The sequence below is a fragment of the Barbus barbus genome (genome assembly GCF_936440315.1).
Source record: "Barbus barbus genome assembly, chromosome: 25".
Lineage (NCBI taxonomy): Eukaryota > Metazoa > Chordata > Actinopteri > Cypriniformes > Cyprinidae > Barbus > Barbus barbus.
This window is the reverse complement of record NC_136753.1, coordinates 17,057,812-17,075,893: the sequence shown is the minus strand read 5'-3', so window position 1 is coordinate 17,075,893 and position 18,082 is coordinate 17,057,812. Positions and strand designations below refer to the sequence as shown.

The 18,082-nt window shown below is 35.1% G+C and overlaps 1 protein-coding gene across 5 annotated transcripts in view; it reads left to right on the top strand.

Annotated features, from left to right (window-relative positions):
- Positions 1–521: 521 nt before the first annotated feature.
- The window catches only part of LOC306845087 (auxilin-like), a 35,377-nt gene continuing 17,816 nt past the window's right edge, over positions 522–18,082 (top strand). For 3 of the 5 annotated variants that reach the window (XR_013781964.1, XM_079377649.1, XM_079377650.1), the window contains exons 1-6: positions 5,574–5,769; positions 11,980–12,130; positions 15,342–15,391; positions 15,743–15,891; positions 17,475–17,597; positions 17,757–17,890. Coding sequence is in view for 3 of the 5 variants with exons in the window: in XM_079377649.1 (XP_079233775.1) it covers positions 5,577–5,769; positions 11,980–12,130; positions 15,342–15,391; positions 15,743–15,891; positions 17,475–17,597; positions 17,757–17,890 (800 nt within the window). In the remaining 2 variants the exon portion in view is untranslated. Of the gene's footprint in view, positions 678–5,573; positions 5,770–11,979; positions 12,131–15,341; positions 15,392–15,742; positions 15,892–17,474; positions 17,598–17,756; positions 17,891–18,082 lie in introns of those variants that run through there. The other 2 variants (XM_079377651.1, XR_013781963.1) reach the window with 2 other exon arrangements.

The following is an 18,082-nucleotide window of genomic DNA, read 5'->3' as shown; positions in this document are numbered from 1 at the left end:
CTCTGACCGGGGGTTGCTCGTTTATGTGTAATAAGGTTTACAAATCCTACTACGGCAAAGGCTTGCCTCATGAACATTAATAGAGTAAAATAACAGACGCTCCCAGTTGGACGTTCCAGGAAGTTTGCCGTGAAACGTCACCGTCATCTAATTAATATTCAGGAGCCCAGCCTCAGCCATAGTAGCACATACCATCCGCGTCCGTAGTCTGTTGCCGCATCACGGAAGTCCACAATATGACACACAGCTAAAATTATCATCATCCTTCCCATAAAAAAAAACAGTCTGACTGTATAATAGCCTGTCGCTTAAAATAAAACTACAATAAATCAGAGATAAATTTGACTCCAATTAAAAAATCCGTACCGTGATTTCCTAAATATTAACGGTTAGACTTTGTACAGTTAGAATAATGAAACATTTTGAAAATAAAAAATAATAAATATGCATGTTTATTAATCTAGATGAAACTGACGGTCGGCTGCGGCTCTGTATGGAAGGTTTTGATTCGATGATGCTGAAGTAGTTCTTCATCACTGCTTGAAGAATCTGATCGAGCGCTTATTCGCTGAGACACGTGCCAATCTGACCTTTGACAGCCAGCGAATGACAAATGAAAGGTCAGCGTTTCTGACATCAGCTGGGGCATCGGAGAATGAGAGACAGTGCATCGAAAGGTAGGAGGAAAACGCTGTTTATAAACCGCTGAATGTGTTTATTAATAGTAGCTGTAGCCAGTGCCATAGGTGTTTTGTTTAGATGTGGTCTTCATCATGTCAACATCGTTGCAGCTTAATATCGCATTTGAGAATTTTTATACGACGATAGGCCTGTTTTAAGAAGCAATAACCTACATGAGTCACGACATGCAAAGCAGATCAGCTGATCGGACGCGTTTCGACACTGATGCATAGGAGGTGATGGTTTGGTAATCACCATCGCTTACTATTATTATTTATTTTGATGAACCGAGATTTCGACTGAAGATGAACCAAGCCCGTGCTGGAAAATCTAGTTTTAAGATTGTAGATGATTTAGAACATGGTAGATAGTTTATAGCTGGTCTAAGATTGGCATATTAGCAGGTGCAAGCCGGTCATTTAGCTGTTTGACCAGCTACCATCGTCCAAAAAAACAACAACAACAAAAAACAATTTAAACATCTTAATCTGTCATGATCTTTCATGTGTTATGATTTGTTACTTATGTATGTATGCACAAATGAATTAATTTATATATGTATGTATGTATGTAGCTGGCTAGCTAGCATTTCCAAGATGCTACAAGAAGGTACCATCATGGAACAGCTGCTGATCAGTTTAGACCAGATAGAAAGCTATATATTCTAAAACACAATTTTCCAACAGTGTATGTATGTATATGTGTGTGTATATATATATATATATATATATATATATATATATATATATATATATATATATATATATATATATAATATAAACAAACAATCTCCAATATAAAATTTTATGGAACACATTTTTAAATAATATATAATATAATAGCTAGGTAAACTAATAAACACATTCAGGGCAAATGAGAAAAATCTGATCAAACAAAAATCCCAAAATCTGATAAATTACCTGATGTGTGCTAGTTCGTTTTATTCAGTACAATATTACTGTTAGTTTGATAAGCAATGATTAAATCCACTCTTCATTTATTCTGGAAAATTGTAGTAAATGGCACAAAACTGTATGATCTCTTCTGATCCATCTTCTCTATCTAGAAAAAAAACCACTGAAATTTGATCAGTGACAAAGAAGGTGTTATGTTGTTTGATTGCTTTTAATGTGTAATCTATAATACGGACAAGGTCAGTTTATGATGGTGGTTTAAAAGGTTACGGGAAATCCCTTGCACTGTAATGGAGCTGTGCAGAAGGGTGTGCTCCCTGCCTCTGTTGCCATGGATGCAATAGCACATGTCCTCCTCACAGTCTCTGCTTTGCAATGTTTCTCATGACTGATGATGTCACATATTAGCTATTCAGCTGAATTTATCCAATGTGAGTTTTAAGCTTATATTATTTTTTACCAATTGGTTTAAACTATAAGGGTTCCTAAAGGGTTAATGCAACCTTAGTAACTACTTTTAAGCAAGCTACTACAATTTAAGCTTTCATTATGTTAAAAATGAATCCAAACCCAGCCATGAATCCAAGTCCACTTCATTCAGCCGACTTATTAACCAAGATACATTGTGGTCTGAGTGTCACCTGAATCACCTATAGTGCGTGAGGCATAGCTTTGTTAATGGTTTCATAAAATTAGTTGTAGTCTTATACATATGCCAGTTTGTGAATATGAAGATTATCTTTTAAACATATTAAAATAAAAAGATAAAATAATGTTTATTTCCTTCAGTCCAGTCTTGCTTTCTACGCATGTATAAAGTACTAGATCTGCCTTTTTTTAAAGACGCTTGTAACATCGTAGATGACAGGTTATCAAACAAGTTACAGGCCTTGAAAAAGATCACAACCTTGTGTGAGTGTAAGATTAACTCAAACAAAGCCCATTTCTGCCAAGAGATAAAAAAGGTAATATGACTTTTTTTTCCTCTCAAATTTGTGAGATATAAACTCAGAATTCTGTTTCTTCTTCTTGCAATTAGGAGGTTACATCTCACAATTTAGATTTTTTTCTCTGAATTCTGAGTTTACATCTCACAATTGTTTTTTTTCCCATCACTGAACAAAAAATAAAAAAGGCAATTGTGTTTCAGTGTTTCAATTCAGTTTGTATTTCACAATTCTATTCTAGCTCTATCACAATTCTAAAGCAACATGATCATATCATTTTGTCTTTCTAAAAGTTTGTATTTCAAGTGTCCTCCAGCTGACCCCGGGTCACTTTTACTGATTGTTTTAATAACGGTAAAGGTAAACAAATAAATTGGAGTTAGCGTTAAATTGGTAATTTATGGCAGACAGCAACCAGAGCCTTTCTCTTGGTGACACTTCCTACATGCTGTGTTCTAAGTCTCACTCTTCTCAAAGGGTTGCCCCGGACTTCAGCTCTCTTATGAGAAAGCATGTAGCCACAGTGGATGCCAAGCAAGGGGGTTGCATGAAGGGAAGCATCAAGTTGCTCAATTAGAGATAAATCATCCTACCAGAGAGGAAGTCTTGGATTGCCTGACTTCCACTGGCAAAGCACTAAACACTATATCAGGGTTACCCATAGACTATAAAGCCATAAAAGCGTATTTTTTTGTGTAACTGCTCGGCACAGAAAACAATGCAAAGCCCATTCAAAAACAACATTTATTTAGCACTGCAGTCCTCAGATACAGCCAAGACAAATTTATGTTTGAACTGAACAGCCTTAAAAGTACACTTGGTTTTTCTTTACTGGAGAAGAGGGATTTTTACCTTTTACATATGCATGCCTTTATTATCAAGTCTTACAGCGTTTAGTGTTTAGAAATGACTTGTTCTGAAATGTTTATTCATTTGTATGCAAAGCAAAAACAAGCAGATTTGAACAAGAACAAGCGGTTTGCTGAAGCTTTTCAGACAAAACAAAAAATATATATTAAATAAAGAAACAACATTCTATTAATAAACCATAGACAGACTCTGTATATACCCCCCCTCCCACTTTCTTTATGCTAATTTTGAGAGAAATTCTAAAAGCATGCATGATAAAATTGGCCAAAATAGTTAATAAACAAACAAGAATGGGGTGATTTATTAACATTCTGCATGTACAGATTCAATGCAGATTTGGGGCTGGTTAGAAATACTACAGAATAAGAAATGTAATTTATATAAAGTTTTAGTTTTTTTTTTTTTACTTAATTTTGAGTTTTTGTATTTAATAATTTTAATGACAGTTAAAGGGTTAGTTCACCCAAAAATGAGAATTAGTCCATGTTTTACTCACCCTCGAGGCATCCTATAGGTCAGTGGTTTTCAAACGTACCCCTGCCCTACACATTCTGTATGTCTCCCTTGTCAGACACATCCAATTCAGGTCTTGCAGTCTCTACTAATGAGCTGATGAGTTGAATCAGGTGTGTCTGATAAGGGAGACATACAAAATGTGCAGGGCAGGGGTGCTTGCAGGACAGGTTTGAAAACCTCTGCTATAGGTGTATATGACTTTCTTCTTTCAAATGAACCCAATGGGAGTTATATTCAAAATTGTCCTGGCTCTTTCATGGGCAGTTGGTAGTGTTCAACAGGTCAAAAGTAGTCAAATAAAGCATGTGCATCCAAATTAAAATGCGCATCACAGGGCTCCGGGGGGTGAATAATGGCCTGCTGTAGCGAATCCATGCGTTTTGTGCCGTTCCGGCAGATGATGTAGGACGTATGTGTCACGTAAGCGCCGGAGATTCGTGACGAATCATTATTCATTATTCGTCATTCGTGACGAATCTCATTTGGACGATGGAGAGAGAAAAAAAACCAAAATGCTGATCATGAATTAGAAGCACAAAACGAGGATTTGTAAAGAAAAATGTCAGAGGATTTCGATATAAGCCAAGAGGAAACTGTTTTCCTTTGGTAAAGGCATGGTAAACATATGCGTTGCGCCGGCATCCTACATCATCCACCGGAAAGACAGTCTCTCGTGAATGTGTGTACGACAGATAGCGGAAGTTACACAAAACTGTTTATAGCTTTTTAAATGTTTTTTTTTTAAACGCATCGATTCGCTACAGGAGGCCTTTATTCACCCCTGGAGCAATGTGATGCACGTTTTAATATGAATGTGTGTGCTTTATTTGACTACATTTGCACTGTTGAACACTACCACTCGCCCATGTATAGAGCTTGAAAGAGCCAGGACAATTTTGAATATAACTCCCATTGGATTTGTCTGAAAGAAGAAAGTCATATACACCTAGGATGCCTTGAGAGTGAGTAAAACATGGACTAATTTTCATTCTTGGATGAACTAACCCTTTTTTAAACACATTTTCCTCCTAAATATTCATTAATGTATCTGAACATTTTAGATGAGTTTTTTGTTTGTTTGTTTGTGTATTTAATATCTATTATTCTCAATGAAGATTCATATTATTGTAATACAGCAATATTTAACAATTAACTTCATAGTAGGCTATATAACTTTTACTATAATACAATGATTTTTCTAATTAAAATGATAATGTAAATGTGCTTAATTGTTATGAAAATAATGTAGCAATGCAAAATAAAATTTTCTTTTCATGCATTTATTAACTATTTGCCTGTGTCATGATGGCCATGGTAAGAACGTTTGTGATTATCATTTAGGTACGTTATAGATTTATTATACATTTGTCTAATTGAAATAATGAGATACAAAGCAGGCACAGGATGTGGACAAGAGGGTGCAGAGTGGGATGTTAACCGGCTGCATTGATTGGCTGCTGGCTCTGTGTGTGTGCAGCGTAGTAAATGCGGCGCTTGATGACACACCGCCCTCTTCTCTCCTGCAGCTAGCGGCCGTATGTAGCGGGATATTATTCCCCCCCTCCGAGCTGTCCCACAGAACATGTGCATTCCCCTAGTCTCTTGAAATCGTCGTTGTCGTACGTCTATGTGATTCCCAATTGTGCTCATGAGCCTGCTAGGTGGCTACAAGAAAAAGAGCAGTTATGATGGCTACGAATCTTTGCAGCTGGTCGATAGCAGCGGAGACTTCTGCACCGGGGGACGAAGCGGCGGCGGCGGCGGTTTGACGGCAGTGACCCTCGGCAGCGTTAAAACAGGCCCCGCGCGGCAGGACGACTACAGCACCATGGACAGCGCAGGTAGGAAAACCGTGTCGACCGGATACCGCTCCTTCGTCTGACACGCATCAAACAAGCTGTTTTGTGTTTGTTTTTAAGGCATGCTGCTTTCCTGTAAGAATCCAAGGTGGTGGATTAAATATTAGTTGACGATATCCGCCGGAAGCATGTGCTTCGTGTCCGTGTGCTGTGTCATGACAATTGATCAAAGTCATAGAGCTGGCGTATTGGAAGCTCCACTAACTACTTTGATTCTTAGTTGATAGATGAGCTATTGAAATTCGAGTCTTATGTACTAGATATGTGACCCTGGACCACAAAACCAGTCATAAGGGTCCATTTTTGGAAATTGAGATTTATTCATCTGAATTTATACATTGAGATTTGTACATCTGAAAGCTGAATGAATAAGCTTTCCATTGATATGGTTTGTTAGGATAGAACAATATTTGGCCAAGATACAACTATTTGAAATTCTGGAATCTGAGGGTGCAAATAAATCTAAATATTGAGAGATTATCGCCTTTAAAGTTGCTCAAATGACGTCCTTAGCAATGCATATTACTAATCAAAAATTAAGTTTTGATATATTTACGGTAGGAAATTAAAAAAATATCTTCATGGAACATGATTTTTACTTAATATCCTAATGATTTTTTGGCTTAAAAAAAACGATAATTTTGACCCATACAATGTATTTTTGGCTATTGCGACAAATATACCCGTGCTACTATGACTGGTTTTGTGCTCCAGGGTCACATATATGTTTATAAATGATGTATGTTGTTGCCTCATACGTTGATTTGCTATGCAGGACCATCAAGGGATTGCTCAGCATGCTTTGGACATGCATGTAGTTGGGTTTCTTGCAAGCAGTTCATGGACTAGGATAGCAATGCCTAAAAAAGAGTTTGGTTGTCTGTATTATACGGGTTGCTGCTGTTTTACTGCAGTGATCTGGGATGAAAGGTGGCCTTCAGGACTGAGACATGAGGAAGAGCTAGTGTCAGGTGTTTTAGTCCCAGCTGATCTCTGCTTCGTTCTGGGGGTTTTGCATGTGTTTGTGAGAAAGAAAACTTAGCCTATATAGACTATACCGTAATTGTTTTTGTTAAGTATTACAGTAAAAAATGAGAGCCCTGTGTACCAGAACACAAAAAAATCAGTGACTACAAGCTATAAGCACTACAGGATGGCAGTTTAGTCAATTTTACAGTTCCTACATAAGTCATTAAATTACATAATTATTAATATTTTAATCATTTATAAAAATGATTGAATATACGAACCAACACTGTAAAAAGTGGTAACCTGCAATATCTTGAAGAGATATATCTACTTGATTCAACGCATTAAAAAGTATTGAGTTGTGTTGGTATAAATGTATTATTAGGTTGATTCAGCGAATTGAATAAAACCAGTTCATTTAGATGTTATGATTTTTGTATTTGAGCTATTAAAATGTTCTTTTCTGTAAAATGCACTGAAAATAACACATTGCGATATTATTTGAAACTTATTTAAACATGATGACTGTAAGCTCATATAACCATGTAATCATAACATACAGATGCTATAAGCCAAACAACTAATGTTAGATAATGATTAAATCATTAGAAATGACATCTATGCCTCACAATATAACTGATAACATGTATGAAGAACACATAATTTTGTAAATTAGGCATAAATCTAAACAAATGTGATAGTTAACATGAAGAAAGCCCCTTTCTTCGCTGATTATAAGGCGATACACTGTAAAAACCCGCAATTATTACCCTTAAGAGGTGTGATACCTGATATGACCCATAAAATAGTTTTTTTGGTATAAATTAATGTATTTAGGTTGATTTACCAATATTATATCATATTTTTGGCTTAAATACCGCCAGTTAATACCATTTTTAGATTGCCGTTTTTCTGTTATGAAATCCATTTCAGCAATGTTTGACCATAAAGTATGCACATTGCTTTGTTTAATATACTTTTATTTTACAATTATGTTAACCCTGTCTTTTTTAAAAACAATGGTGTGGTTAACCAATAGCTTCTTCTGTCTTTATTCAAAAGAAAGTTCTGACACAATGAACTATAACAGTAGGTTTACATTATGAGGCGCAGGTCCAGCTTTGTGTTGTGGGATTTGTTGTGACGTGTTGCTGGGTTGTTGATTCTATGGCTGCTTCATTGCAGTGGCCATGTTTTCAGCATGTAGCCTCACAGTGAATTTAGAGTGTGAATCTAATATTTGCAGTTTTTGGAGAAAATACTGTGCTTATTCAAATCTCTGTTCATTTAGTTTCATAATTATTCACTTTGAATTTCATGAGGGAATTTTGAATGTTTTAAATTGCTGCTTGAAAGGACAATAGCTTTGTTTGAGCCTGTAGGTGATCTATAATTGAAAAGCCAGTCGGGTCTTGTAACAAGACACAGAAGCACACAATTACACACACAAACACACACAGGGGGCTGCACGTCACAGAGCCTCTCAGTGACTCAGTGCTGCTGAATTACAAGGACAAAAGAAAGAATTGTGATAGCGATGGAGAATAAAAGAGGAAATGTGTTAGGAACCAGTTCTTTTATATTACAAATGTACTGATCTGATCTTTGTGCTCGGGACTGCCCCCTCTCTCTGACACACATACATGCGCTCTTGGGCTCTTTGTGCGATTAAAGGGACATTGGTAGGAGTTCAGAGACTCTGGGCTCTGTGAAAGGGGTAGCCTTGGACTTTGAAGTCAACTGCACTCCTGCGTATTTGCTCACTCAGAATAGAGCTCCTCTGTACCTTCATGGCAAGTCTGACAGGAAGCCCACTCTCTGGCCGGGCCCACTGTTAAAGCAGTGCCAGGCCACCCCGTTCTTCTAGATACAACAACAATTTGGAGGCAGAAAAGTACTGACAAGGTCTCTTTTTTGGAAGTTCTTCTCTGTTTACTGGTCAAAAATACTAATAGTACAATTTAGTAAAACTGGTAAACATTATTACTGCAATTCATAAGTTTCTGTTTGAATAGTTATTACTCCGGTCTTCAGTGTCACATGATCCTTCAGAAATCATTCTAAGATTCTGATTTGGTGCTCAAGAAACATTTCTTATTGTCAATGTCAGTGTTAATGCAGCTTTATGTAGCTTTTTTAATTAAGCTTTTTGTGAAATATGTGATACACTGCCATTCAGGTTTCAGGTCATTATAAGTAAGATTAATAAAAGGATACATTCAATTAATCAAAAGTGACAATAAAAACATGTATAATGTTACAAAAGAGTTTTAGTTCACATAAATGCTGTTCTTTTTTTATTTTTTATTATTATTAATCAAAGAATCCTGAAAAAAAGTTTATCAGTGTTTCCAGAAAAATATTAAGCACAGCTGTTTTCATCATTAATAATAAAGAAATGTCTCTTGAGCAGCAAATCAGCATATTAGAATGATATATTAGCCTACTATTTAATACAAATACTATTTACTGTATTTTTGTAATGCTATTTTGAGTCTATTACATAATATTGCTATTTTTACAAGATATTTCTTTAAAAAAAAACTTAAATATTCCTATTACTCTTGAACACCTTTTTATATATTGCAAGCAGCATCACTGATATTTCATTATATATGATTATTCATTATAGTACATTATTATTATTATTATTTTTAAGGCACTTATAGGCCTTGTAAGGCCATAGCACAGCATGAGGCGAAATTTTAAAAACACAGGCAAATGCAGATGTGTGTATTCTTATGTTTCTCATCCCCGTGAAGACTATTTCACCCACAGGATGTTTCATTTCAACAGATCTAAAGAGAGCGCACTAAACACTAACAGCCTTCTCTAATGGCTGCAGCTCTTTAGAATGAAAAACATTTAATCTGAGTGTAAGTGCACAAGGGTTCAGCTGCAAGGAAGTGATCCTAAATGAACATAGAAATGTCTGAAAATGGCTGTATTTTTACAGATGTTGCCATATGCTGACAGTTCAATTCAGTTTGGATATGTGTACACTGTACACACAACCTGTGTATGCTTTGTGAGAGATAAGAAAAAGTGCAATAAAATTGTTTTCAAAAATTTTAAATTTATTAGCCATTCTGACAAATCGTTTGCTTCAGTGTATTTATAAAATGTTAATTTGTTTAAAACCACTGATTCATTCAGTAACAAAGCAAGCGAGTCATCTAAGGGTGCTCCGATCAGGATTTTTGGAGCCGATCACTGACTCGTTAAATCTTTAAAAAGATGAGCTCGATCTGAATTAAATTTTGATCAAGAAGAAATATAAAAATTTGACTGGATTAAAAACCGAAACTGGAATGTACTGCGTGAAACTGGAAAGAAATGGCGTAATGACGCATGACAAGTGGAACAAGCTGTTGTTTTTGTAGAATTAAGTGTCATAAATGACTGTCATGTTATTCTAAAATTCTCCTTTCACTCTTCATCTGTGAACTGAAGCAGAACAATGTCCCAGCAGTCCTCACTTTATACTCTCATCCACAGATGGCTTGTTTTGGCCATGGGAATGCTTGTCATCCTATTTCTGGGATTTGGCCTACAGAAATACATAGTTTCTGCAGTACTCTATATGTAGTGGTTGCATAAATCCTGAACCCAAGTGAACATTAGACTTCACAGATGCTTGTGTTTAAAAGTGAGTCAAAAAACTGGCAGACGTTCCAACAAAAAGTAAAAGTCTTGAAGAGTGGAAGCTGTATAGCAGGCAAAGGGAGGACCACATGATGTTGGCCATGTATTTTATGACATAAACTTCCATTGTCCATAATTAAAAACAATAAGAAATAAGAGTAACTGAGGGACTGTGGGTTGTGTGAATCTCACGGACAGTGGTAGGATCTTTATGTATCAAGAATGATGATGCTTGACAGTGTTGGACCACCAAATACTGTAACCTGACGAGAATTGACAGACTTGTTTTCAATACTGTTGTGTGTGTATAAGATCTGCAGCTGAGTGGGAGGTGGCTGAGTCAGATTTTTTGAATATGGGTGTGGTTTAGTGTGCTAGACTGACGCATGTTCATAAACATGCCAGATGCTTAATGTTTTCTCCATTTCCTCATGTCTGTTTTATTGGCTCTTGCACTTATACACAGCTTCGTACCATCATCTAATGCACATTTGACATACAGTAGCATTTGTTATTGATTAGCCTGTTTAAAGTATGAGGATGCTTTAGTGAAACTTTCATAGTTTAGAAGAGCAGGTTGTGGACAAGCTTTGGCTTTGAGTATATAGTAACTGTATTTACAAGGGAAACTAAACCTTCAGATAAACACGAAAAGCACATGCTTTGAGCTTGAGTTTGCTCGGTGATCAGCATCAGACATCTGTGTTAAAAATGTTTGATATGCATGTTGCATTATTTAGTCTGCATGCTAGTCATTGTATAAGCATGCATAATCTGTGGACTAGTGGTTAGCTTATACATGACCATTTCCACAAAAATATTAAACAGCAACTGTTTTTTAACATTGTTAATAATATGAAATATTTATTGAGCACCAAATCAGCACATTAGAATGATTTCTGAAGGATCATGTGACACTGAAGAATGGAGTAATGGCATCTGAAAATTCATCCCAGGAATTCATTACATTAAATTGTATTAAAATAGAAAATGGTTATTTAAAAATAATAATATTTCAGAATAATACTATTTTTGGTAACACTTTACAATAAGGTGTCATTTATTAACATTAGTTAAAGGGGTCATATGACTAAAAAGAACATTATTTTGTGTATTTGGTGCAATGCAATGTGTTTATGCAGTTTAAGGTTCAAAAAACACATTATTTTCCACATGCTGTACATTATTGTTGCTCCTCTATGCTCCACCTTTCTGAAACGCGTTGATTTTTACAAAGCTCATTGTTCACACTCTAATATTTGGGTTCAACTGTTCTGGAACAGTGTTGTAAATACAACTTAACCACTGATTTCTAGTTGTGTCCTCTTTTGGAAGCCCTTCTTTTGGAATTGTTAAACAATTTTTATTGTATTTTTGCTCAAATAAATGCCAACTTGGTGAGGATGAGAGACTACCAACCCCAAACTTTTGTAATATATATTTTCAGATTAAAAAAAAAATTTGGGGGGTGGTTTTTGGATATTCCGGTCTATCACTACTAGTCATGACATGTAAGATGTGTGTTTGGTGTCCCGTCTGCATGAGTGTTGAAAGATATGAAATTCTGATCATTTCAAGGCCCTCCGTCTCCAGATATGGATGGAAACTATGGAGGGGGACTTCTGGATATGGTTAAAGGAGGTGCTGGAAAGTTCTTCAGCAACATCAAGGACAACCTGAAAGACACGATCAAAGACACCTCTACCAAGGTTATGAACCAAGTGGCCACGTAAGTCCTCATTGTGTATTCATGCATGGTTTTGTTTACATCAAATGTACCCCAATGTAGAAAACAGCTTGTTAAACATACCAAATAATGTAGCTCAGTATAAAAACAATAGAAGTCTGTGGAAATTCCCCACCATGACAGAAAAACTGTTTGTTTTGTGCATGTTTGCACTTGTGTTCATGTGTAAGACTTCAGAGAAAACAGAGTCAAGGTCTTTCAACAGAGTTCCTGGTGACCTAGTTTTGTATAACGATTGTTACTATTAATAAAACAGGACTCCTCAATGTAATTACTCTTTTTAGGTGTGTCTTAGTATTGAATATACTAAGACACCTATTAAGAATATACCTATTATTATTATTATTATTATTATTATTAATATATGGTCAGTCAAACAGAGATGGTGGTGGTTTGTTACAACATGGCATCTATTCTGCACTCTCAGGAAAGAATATACAAAGCTGTCACTGGGTCATTACCCTAAGTTTCGAAAGCTGAAAGGTACATCATTGTACCCATGTAGCCTGGTATATTAGTACCTTAAAGGTAAATATTACTACTTTAAAAGTATGTAATAGTAACTAAACGATATACTACATTAGTACCTTTTAAAATGTGACAGTGACAGTTTTGACAGATTTTTTGACAAAAGTATAATTTTTTTTTTTTTTTACGTATTCTAAATGTATGTGAGGTTATACTTAATACATGTACTGTATATTAGGCAATATGTACAATGACCAATATCAGTCAATAGTTTGGACATACCTACTCAATTATTCCTTCTTTTTTCACATTTTTAGAATAACTTTCAACTAAATAAGTATTTTAAATAATTAAATAAAATAATCATAAAAAGCAAAGTATGGGAAAATTATATTTTAAATAAATGTTAATATTGTAAAAAAATATTAATATTTTTGTAAATATTTTATAATTGATTAAAAACTCACTAACTCGCACTAAGGCATAATCCTTCAGCTAAAAAAATTCTTTAACGGGTTATTTCACACAAACATGTAAATTATGTCATCATTTACTTACCTTAATGTTGTTCCAAACCCGTATGGCTTTCTTTCCTCTGCAGAACACAAAAGAAGAGATTTTGAAGAATGTTGGTAACCAAATAGTGACGGTCAAAGAAAATTAAGAAAAAAAAACAAAAAACGAGACGTTTCTCAAAATATATTTTATGTTCCATATATTTTGTGTTCCAAGAAAGAAACAGGAACAATCATATGGGTTTGGAAATTATGACAGTTTTTGGGTAGAGTAATCCTGTAAGATCGTTTAATAGAGCAAGAAGTAGAGTTAAAAGAAACTTGAGAAGAAGCAAAAAAATTACGTGGAAAATTGAAGCTTTTAGTTGCGTACTGGAGAGGGCTATCAGACTTCAATGTTGGATAATTAAATAACCTTATATAATTCATACAGTATGATGAATTCAGAATCACATATTAGCAAACTACTACTATTCCTGCCATAGAAAGATATGGCACAAATAGGAAGAGTAGTATGCTAGTATGCTGTTCTGAATTCAGCAGTACACTATACATGCATAGTGCACAGTGCCTTATTATGGACACAACTGTTATCTTAATGTCAATGGCGCAATACCTTCATAAGTACAAACAGACCTGTGACAGAAAGCTGTACAGCAGGGAACCCCTGTTTGTTTTTTGTCACAGTTTTGTGACCCAGCTGGTGTGCAGTTATCCAGAGGATTCTCTGGTGATACAGCTCCTGAACTATTCATGTGCATTTAGCACTCAGCTGAAAGGAAAACATTCAGCACTGATGGGTAGACATAGCATCAAGCTCTTATGTAATGTCGCATTTTACCCCCTACTGACCCAGAAGCAGATCACATCCACCAGGTTACCTACGGTGCTCCTAAGTCAGAGGGCATTATTGGGCTTTAAATCATTTCTGCGAGAAGTAAATATTCTGTTAGAGCCAAAAAATCAAATCAGATCAAATTATTTAACATTTTAAAAAGATGAAAGAAAAATCACTAGAGAAACAAAGAAATTATTTTGAATATTTCTTAATAGATCACCATGTTAGAAGTTAAAAACCACCAAAGTAGTGATACTGAACTTATTAAAATAATTTTTTTATTGTTATACATTGTGCTAAAAATGAAAAAAATATGATGTCCACTTTAAAAAAATATAAAAATGAATTAAACCATGTTTGGGACATGCATACAGTATAATAACCCTGCTAAACTAAAGTACTTAAATTATTGACATGAGGCATGATGAAATAAACTGTCTTTCCAGGTCTCTTTCCAAATCTATGTGCCTTTCCCTTACACACACTAATACATTGGTAATGATTAAACAAGCTGCTATTTTCTCCACCATGTAAAGGGTGAATGACATCCATACACACAAACACACACACACACACACACACACACTGTAAACTAGTAGTGTTTTTCATTCACCTCTTGCACAGAGGCTTAGAATAGCTTGTTTCTATATGAGCTCATTAGAAGGATTTCACGCTTCAGCAGATTACACAGGTGATTTGGGTGTTGTGCAATGCTGTCCAATATGTCTACAATTACTGTTAGACTCATGACTTATGCCCAAAGACATAAAAAAACACTTCCATTCTTAAATTTGGGGGCATAAATTAAATAAAATGTCATTTATTTCTGTGATGGTAAAGCTATATTTTCAGCAGCCATTACTCCAGTACTTCAGTGTCACATGATCCTTTAGAAATCATTCAGATATGCTCAGGGAACATTTCTTATTATTATCAATGTTAAAAACAGTTGTGCTTCTTAATATTTTTGTGGAAACCGTGATGCATTTTTCTGAATTCTTAGATGAGTAGAAAGTTCAAAAGAACAGCATTTATTTGAAATAGAAATATTTGTAACATAATAAATGTCTTTACTGTCACTTTTGAACAATTTATTGCATCCTTGCTGAATAAAATCCTTTTCTTAAAAAAATCTCTTACTAACTCTAAACTTTTGAATAATAGTTACAATTGTATAGGAATAAGATACAATTAAATACATTTTAATTAAACTTTTGAAGTAATATGGCTTGTAACTTTACCATAATATATGAATAATTTAGAGTTTTAACATTTTTAGGAACATTATACCTTCAAAATGGATATGAATATATGTTATGCTGTTGATTCTGAGTTTATCTTAGCTCTTATCTAGCTCTTATGTGTAATTTAGGTATACAAAAGGAGAGTTGGACATTGCCTACATCACCTCACGTATTATCGGTGAGTAATCAATAATTCTATGGTAGTGAATGATAGCCATGTTTGTATACCACTGTATTTGCATTTTCACCATGGTTTTCACAAATGGATGGATTTATATGTATCACATAATGTGTAGACTTGTATTCTTTCCGTTTGAACTGTTGGAAATCGTCTGCCAGTTTTAACTAATTTCATGTATTTGCTTATTTCTTACACCTTTCACCCTGTTATTCCAGTTTAAATGCATTTCATTAAAAATGATCAGATGCTAAAATTGTTGTTTGTGTTTCAGCTATTTGTATTGGCCACACTGGACCTACTGGAAAGAAGTATTTTAAGTTTCTCCTAATTGTCCTTTCATTCTGTCAGTGATGTCATATCCTGCCGAGGCGCTGGAGATGGGCTACAGGAACCACACAGAGGATATCCGTTCCTTTCTGGACTCACGGCATGCCGACCATTACACTGTTTTCAACCTGTCGCAGAGGAACTATCGGGGGGCCAAGTTCTCCAACAGAGTGAGTGCAATCAGCTGCATTTCCTGACTTACATACTTTCATTTCACATTTCATGTCACTTTGCAAATGAAAATGCCAGTGGATTCAGTAGTAAGAGCTTTTGTTCATGTTAATTTCATTCATAATTAAATTTCAACATGCAAAGTCTGAAAATCACTTTACCTTTGTTAAACGTCACATCTGGAATGCAAAATTAATTTGCCTTTAGGACTTTGTCAGAGAAATTTCTCCATAATTGCTTGCTAAACTACAAACAACATTTAGGGCTTTTACCCTAAAAGTGTATAACATTTTAATATGAAGAGAGCCTCATGTGCATATCATTTCCATATGCATATTTCCATCAAAATATGTAAAAATACACCACATTTAGCAGTAGAAGGAACTAGGAGAACAGGATACATGTAAATGTTTTTTGTCCCAATAAAAGAGAACGCAGCTAATTTTTTTTATCATGAGTATCTTTGTCAATGTTCAGGCAAAAGTCAAAACATGCTTTAAACATTTAACAAATTTAAACATAAGAAGCAAAATTATATACGATATTATTCAGATGTTTCAGAGAATTATTATTTGATATTAATTTATTTTAATGAATAATTAATATATTTAGAATAAATATTTTTTCCTCATCCCATTCCATCACAGATTGATTTTATTTGAACAAAAATATTTTTATTAAAGCTCAGAACACAATTTACAGCAGAACTCCAAGTGGAAGTATAATGGGCCAACATATCTTTGTTGTCATCAAAAACACGCTCCCTCTGTAAAATGTCATGGGAAATGTAAAAAAGGGGACAAATCTTTTAAATTTATAGCTTAAATTGTGATCCATTTTAAATCAGTCATGTAAAATGTTTATACATCAGTTCCCAAATGTCTCATTAAAACAAGAGGAAGCTACATGATGAGTCTGTTTTTCACCCACGGGATTGATTGATGCTAGTTTTAAAGGAAAACTTAATAATGGCCACTTTAATAATGCGATGCTAAGTGATACTAAGTATGGGGGGGAAAAAAGAACACATTTCTGGTTTTGTGTAAATGAAGGGGTACTTGAGCCTTATTGACGGAGCACTGGTGTCGTATGGGATACTCCTCTTTCCTTCTTTCATTAAATATTAAACAGTGCTTTTCCCATGTAACTTCCCAGATTAACTGCATGACTCAACTATTTCCAGCAATTTCGTGGCTTATTTGCTGCTGTAGTTATAAAGGATATCTTAGTTCATTTTGGGATACCATGATTATATTCTTATTTCAATGACAAAAGTGGAGCAACATCGATATATTATTTACATTGAAGGTTTGGCTTAAATATAATATATTTGATAGATGACGACTTTGGAAGTTTCATTCTTACTCAAAGCCCTTGTTGTTGTAGGATTTTTTTGACATACTGTTGTTACATAATGTACATAAATATTCTTTTAGATCTTGTTTTGATTATGTATATTATCCATGATTATCCTTTATCCTTTTTTTATATATCTCTCTTACTCGGCTTTCACTATTTCCTATTTCTTCTCTCACACAACTTCCTCTCAGTGAGTGTAATCCTCTTTCTCATTCGTCTGTAGGTTTCTGAATGCAACTGGCCTTCCAGGCAGGCCCCGAGTCTTCACAACCTATTTGCTGTGTGTAAGAATATGTACAACTGGCTCAAGCAAAACCCTAAGAATGTGTGTGTGATCACCTGTTCGGTAAGAAGATCTCTTGATGTTCGTGTCTGTTCTGGTTACTCAGCATGACTGTTAAACTAGATTCATTGTCTACATTTGAATCAGGAGTTGAGAACCCCTGATATAATATAGTAAATCTGTATTATGCAAACCTTTCCTAGTACTTGTTTGCTCTTTCAGGATGGCAGAGCTCCTTCAGGCGTGCTGGTCTGTGCCATGTTCTGTTTCTGCCACCTTTTCGCCAACCCGGTGCCAGCCATGCAGCTTCTCAGCGCCAAGAGGCCTGGATCTGGCCTGTGGCCCTCCCATAGGAGGTACAACCAATCAGATCGCAGCTCTGAAAAGTCTAGCTCTGATTAAAAACTACTGAATGGTAAAAATACTCAACGATAATAGTACAGTAAATTAAGAACTAATAATACTGCTCACTTTTTGAGGCATATGGTACCTTTTGTCTTTGAAATGTCCATTCTCAGTTGTAAACAGAGAGAATGAAACATTGTTAA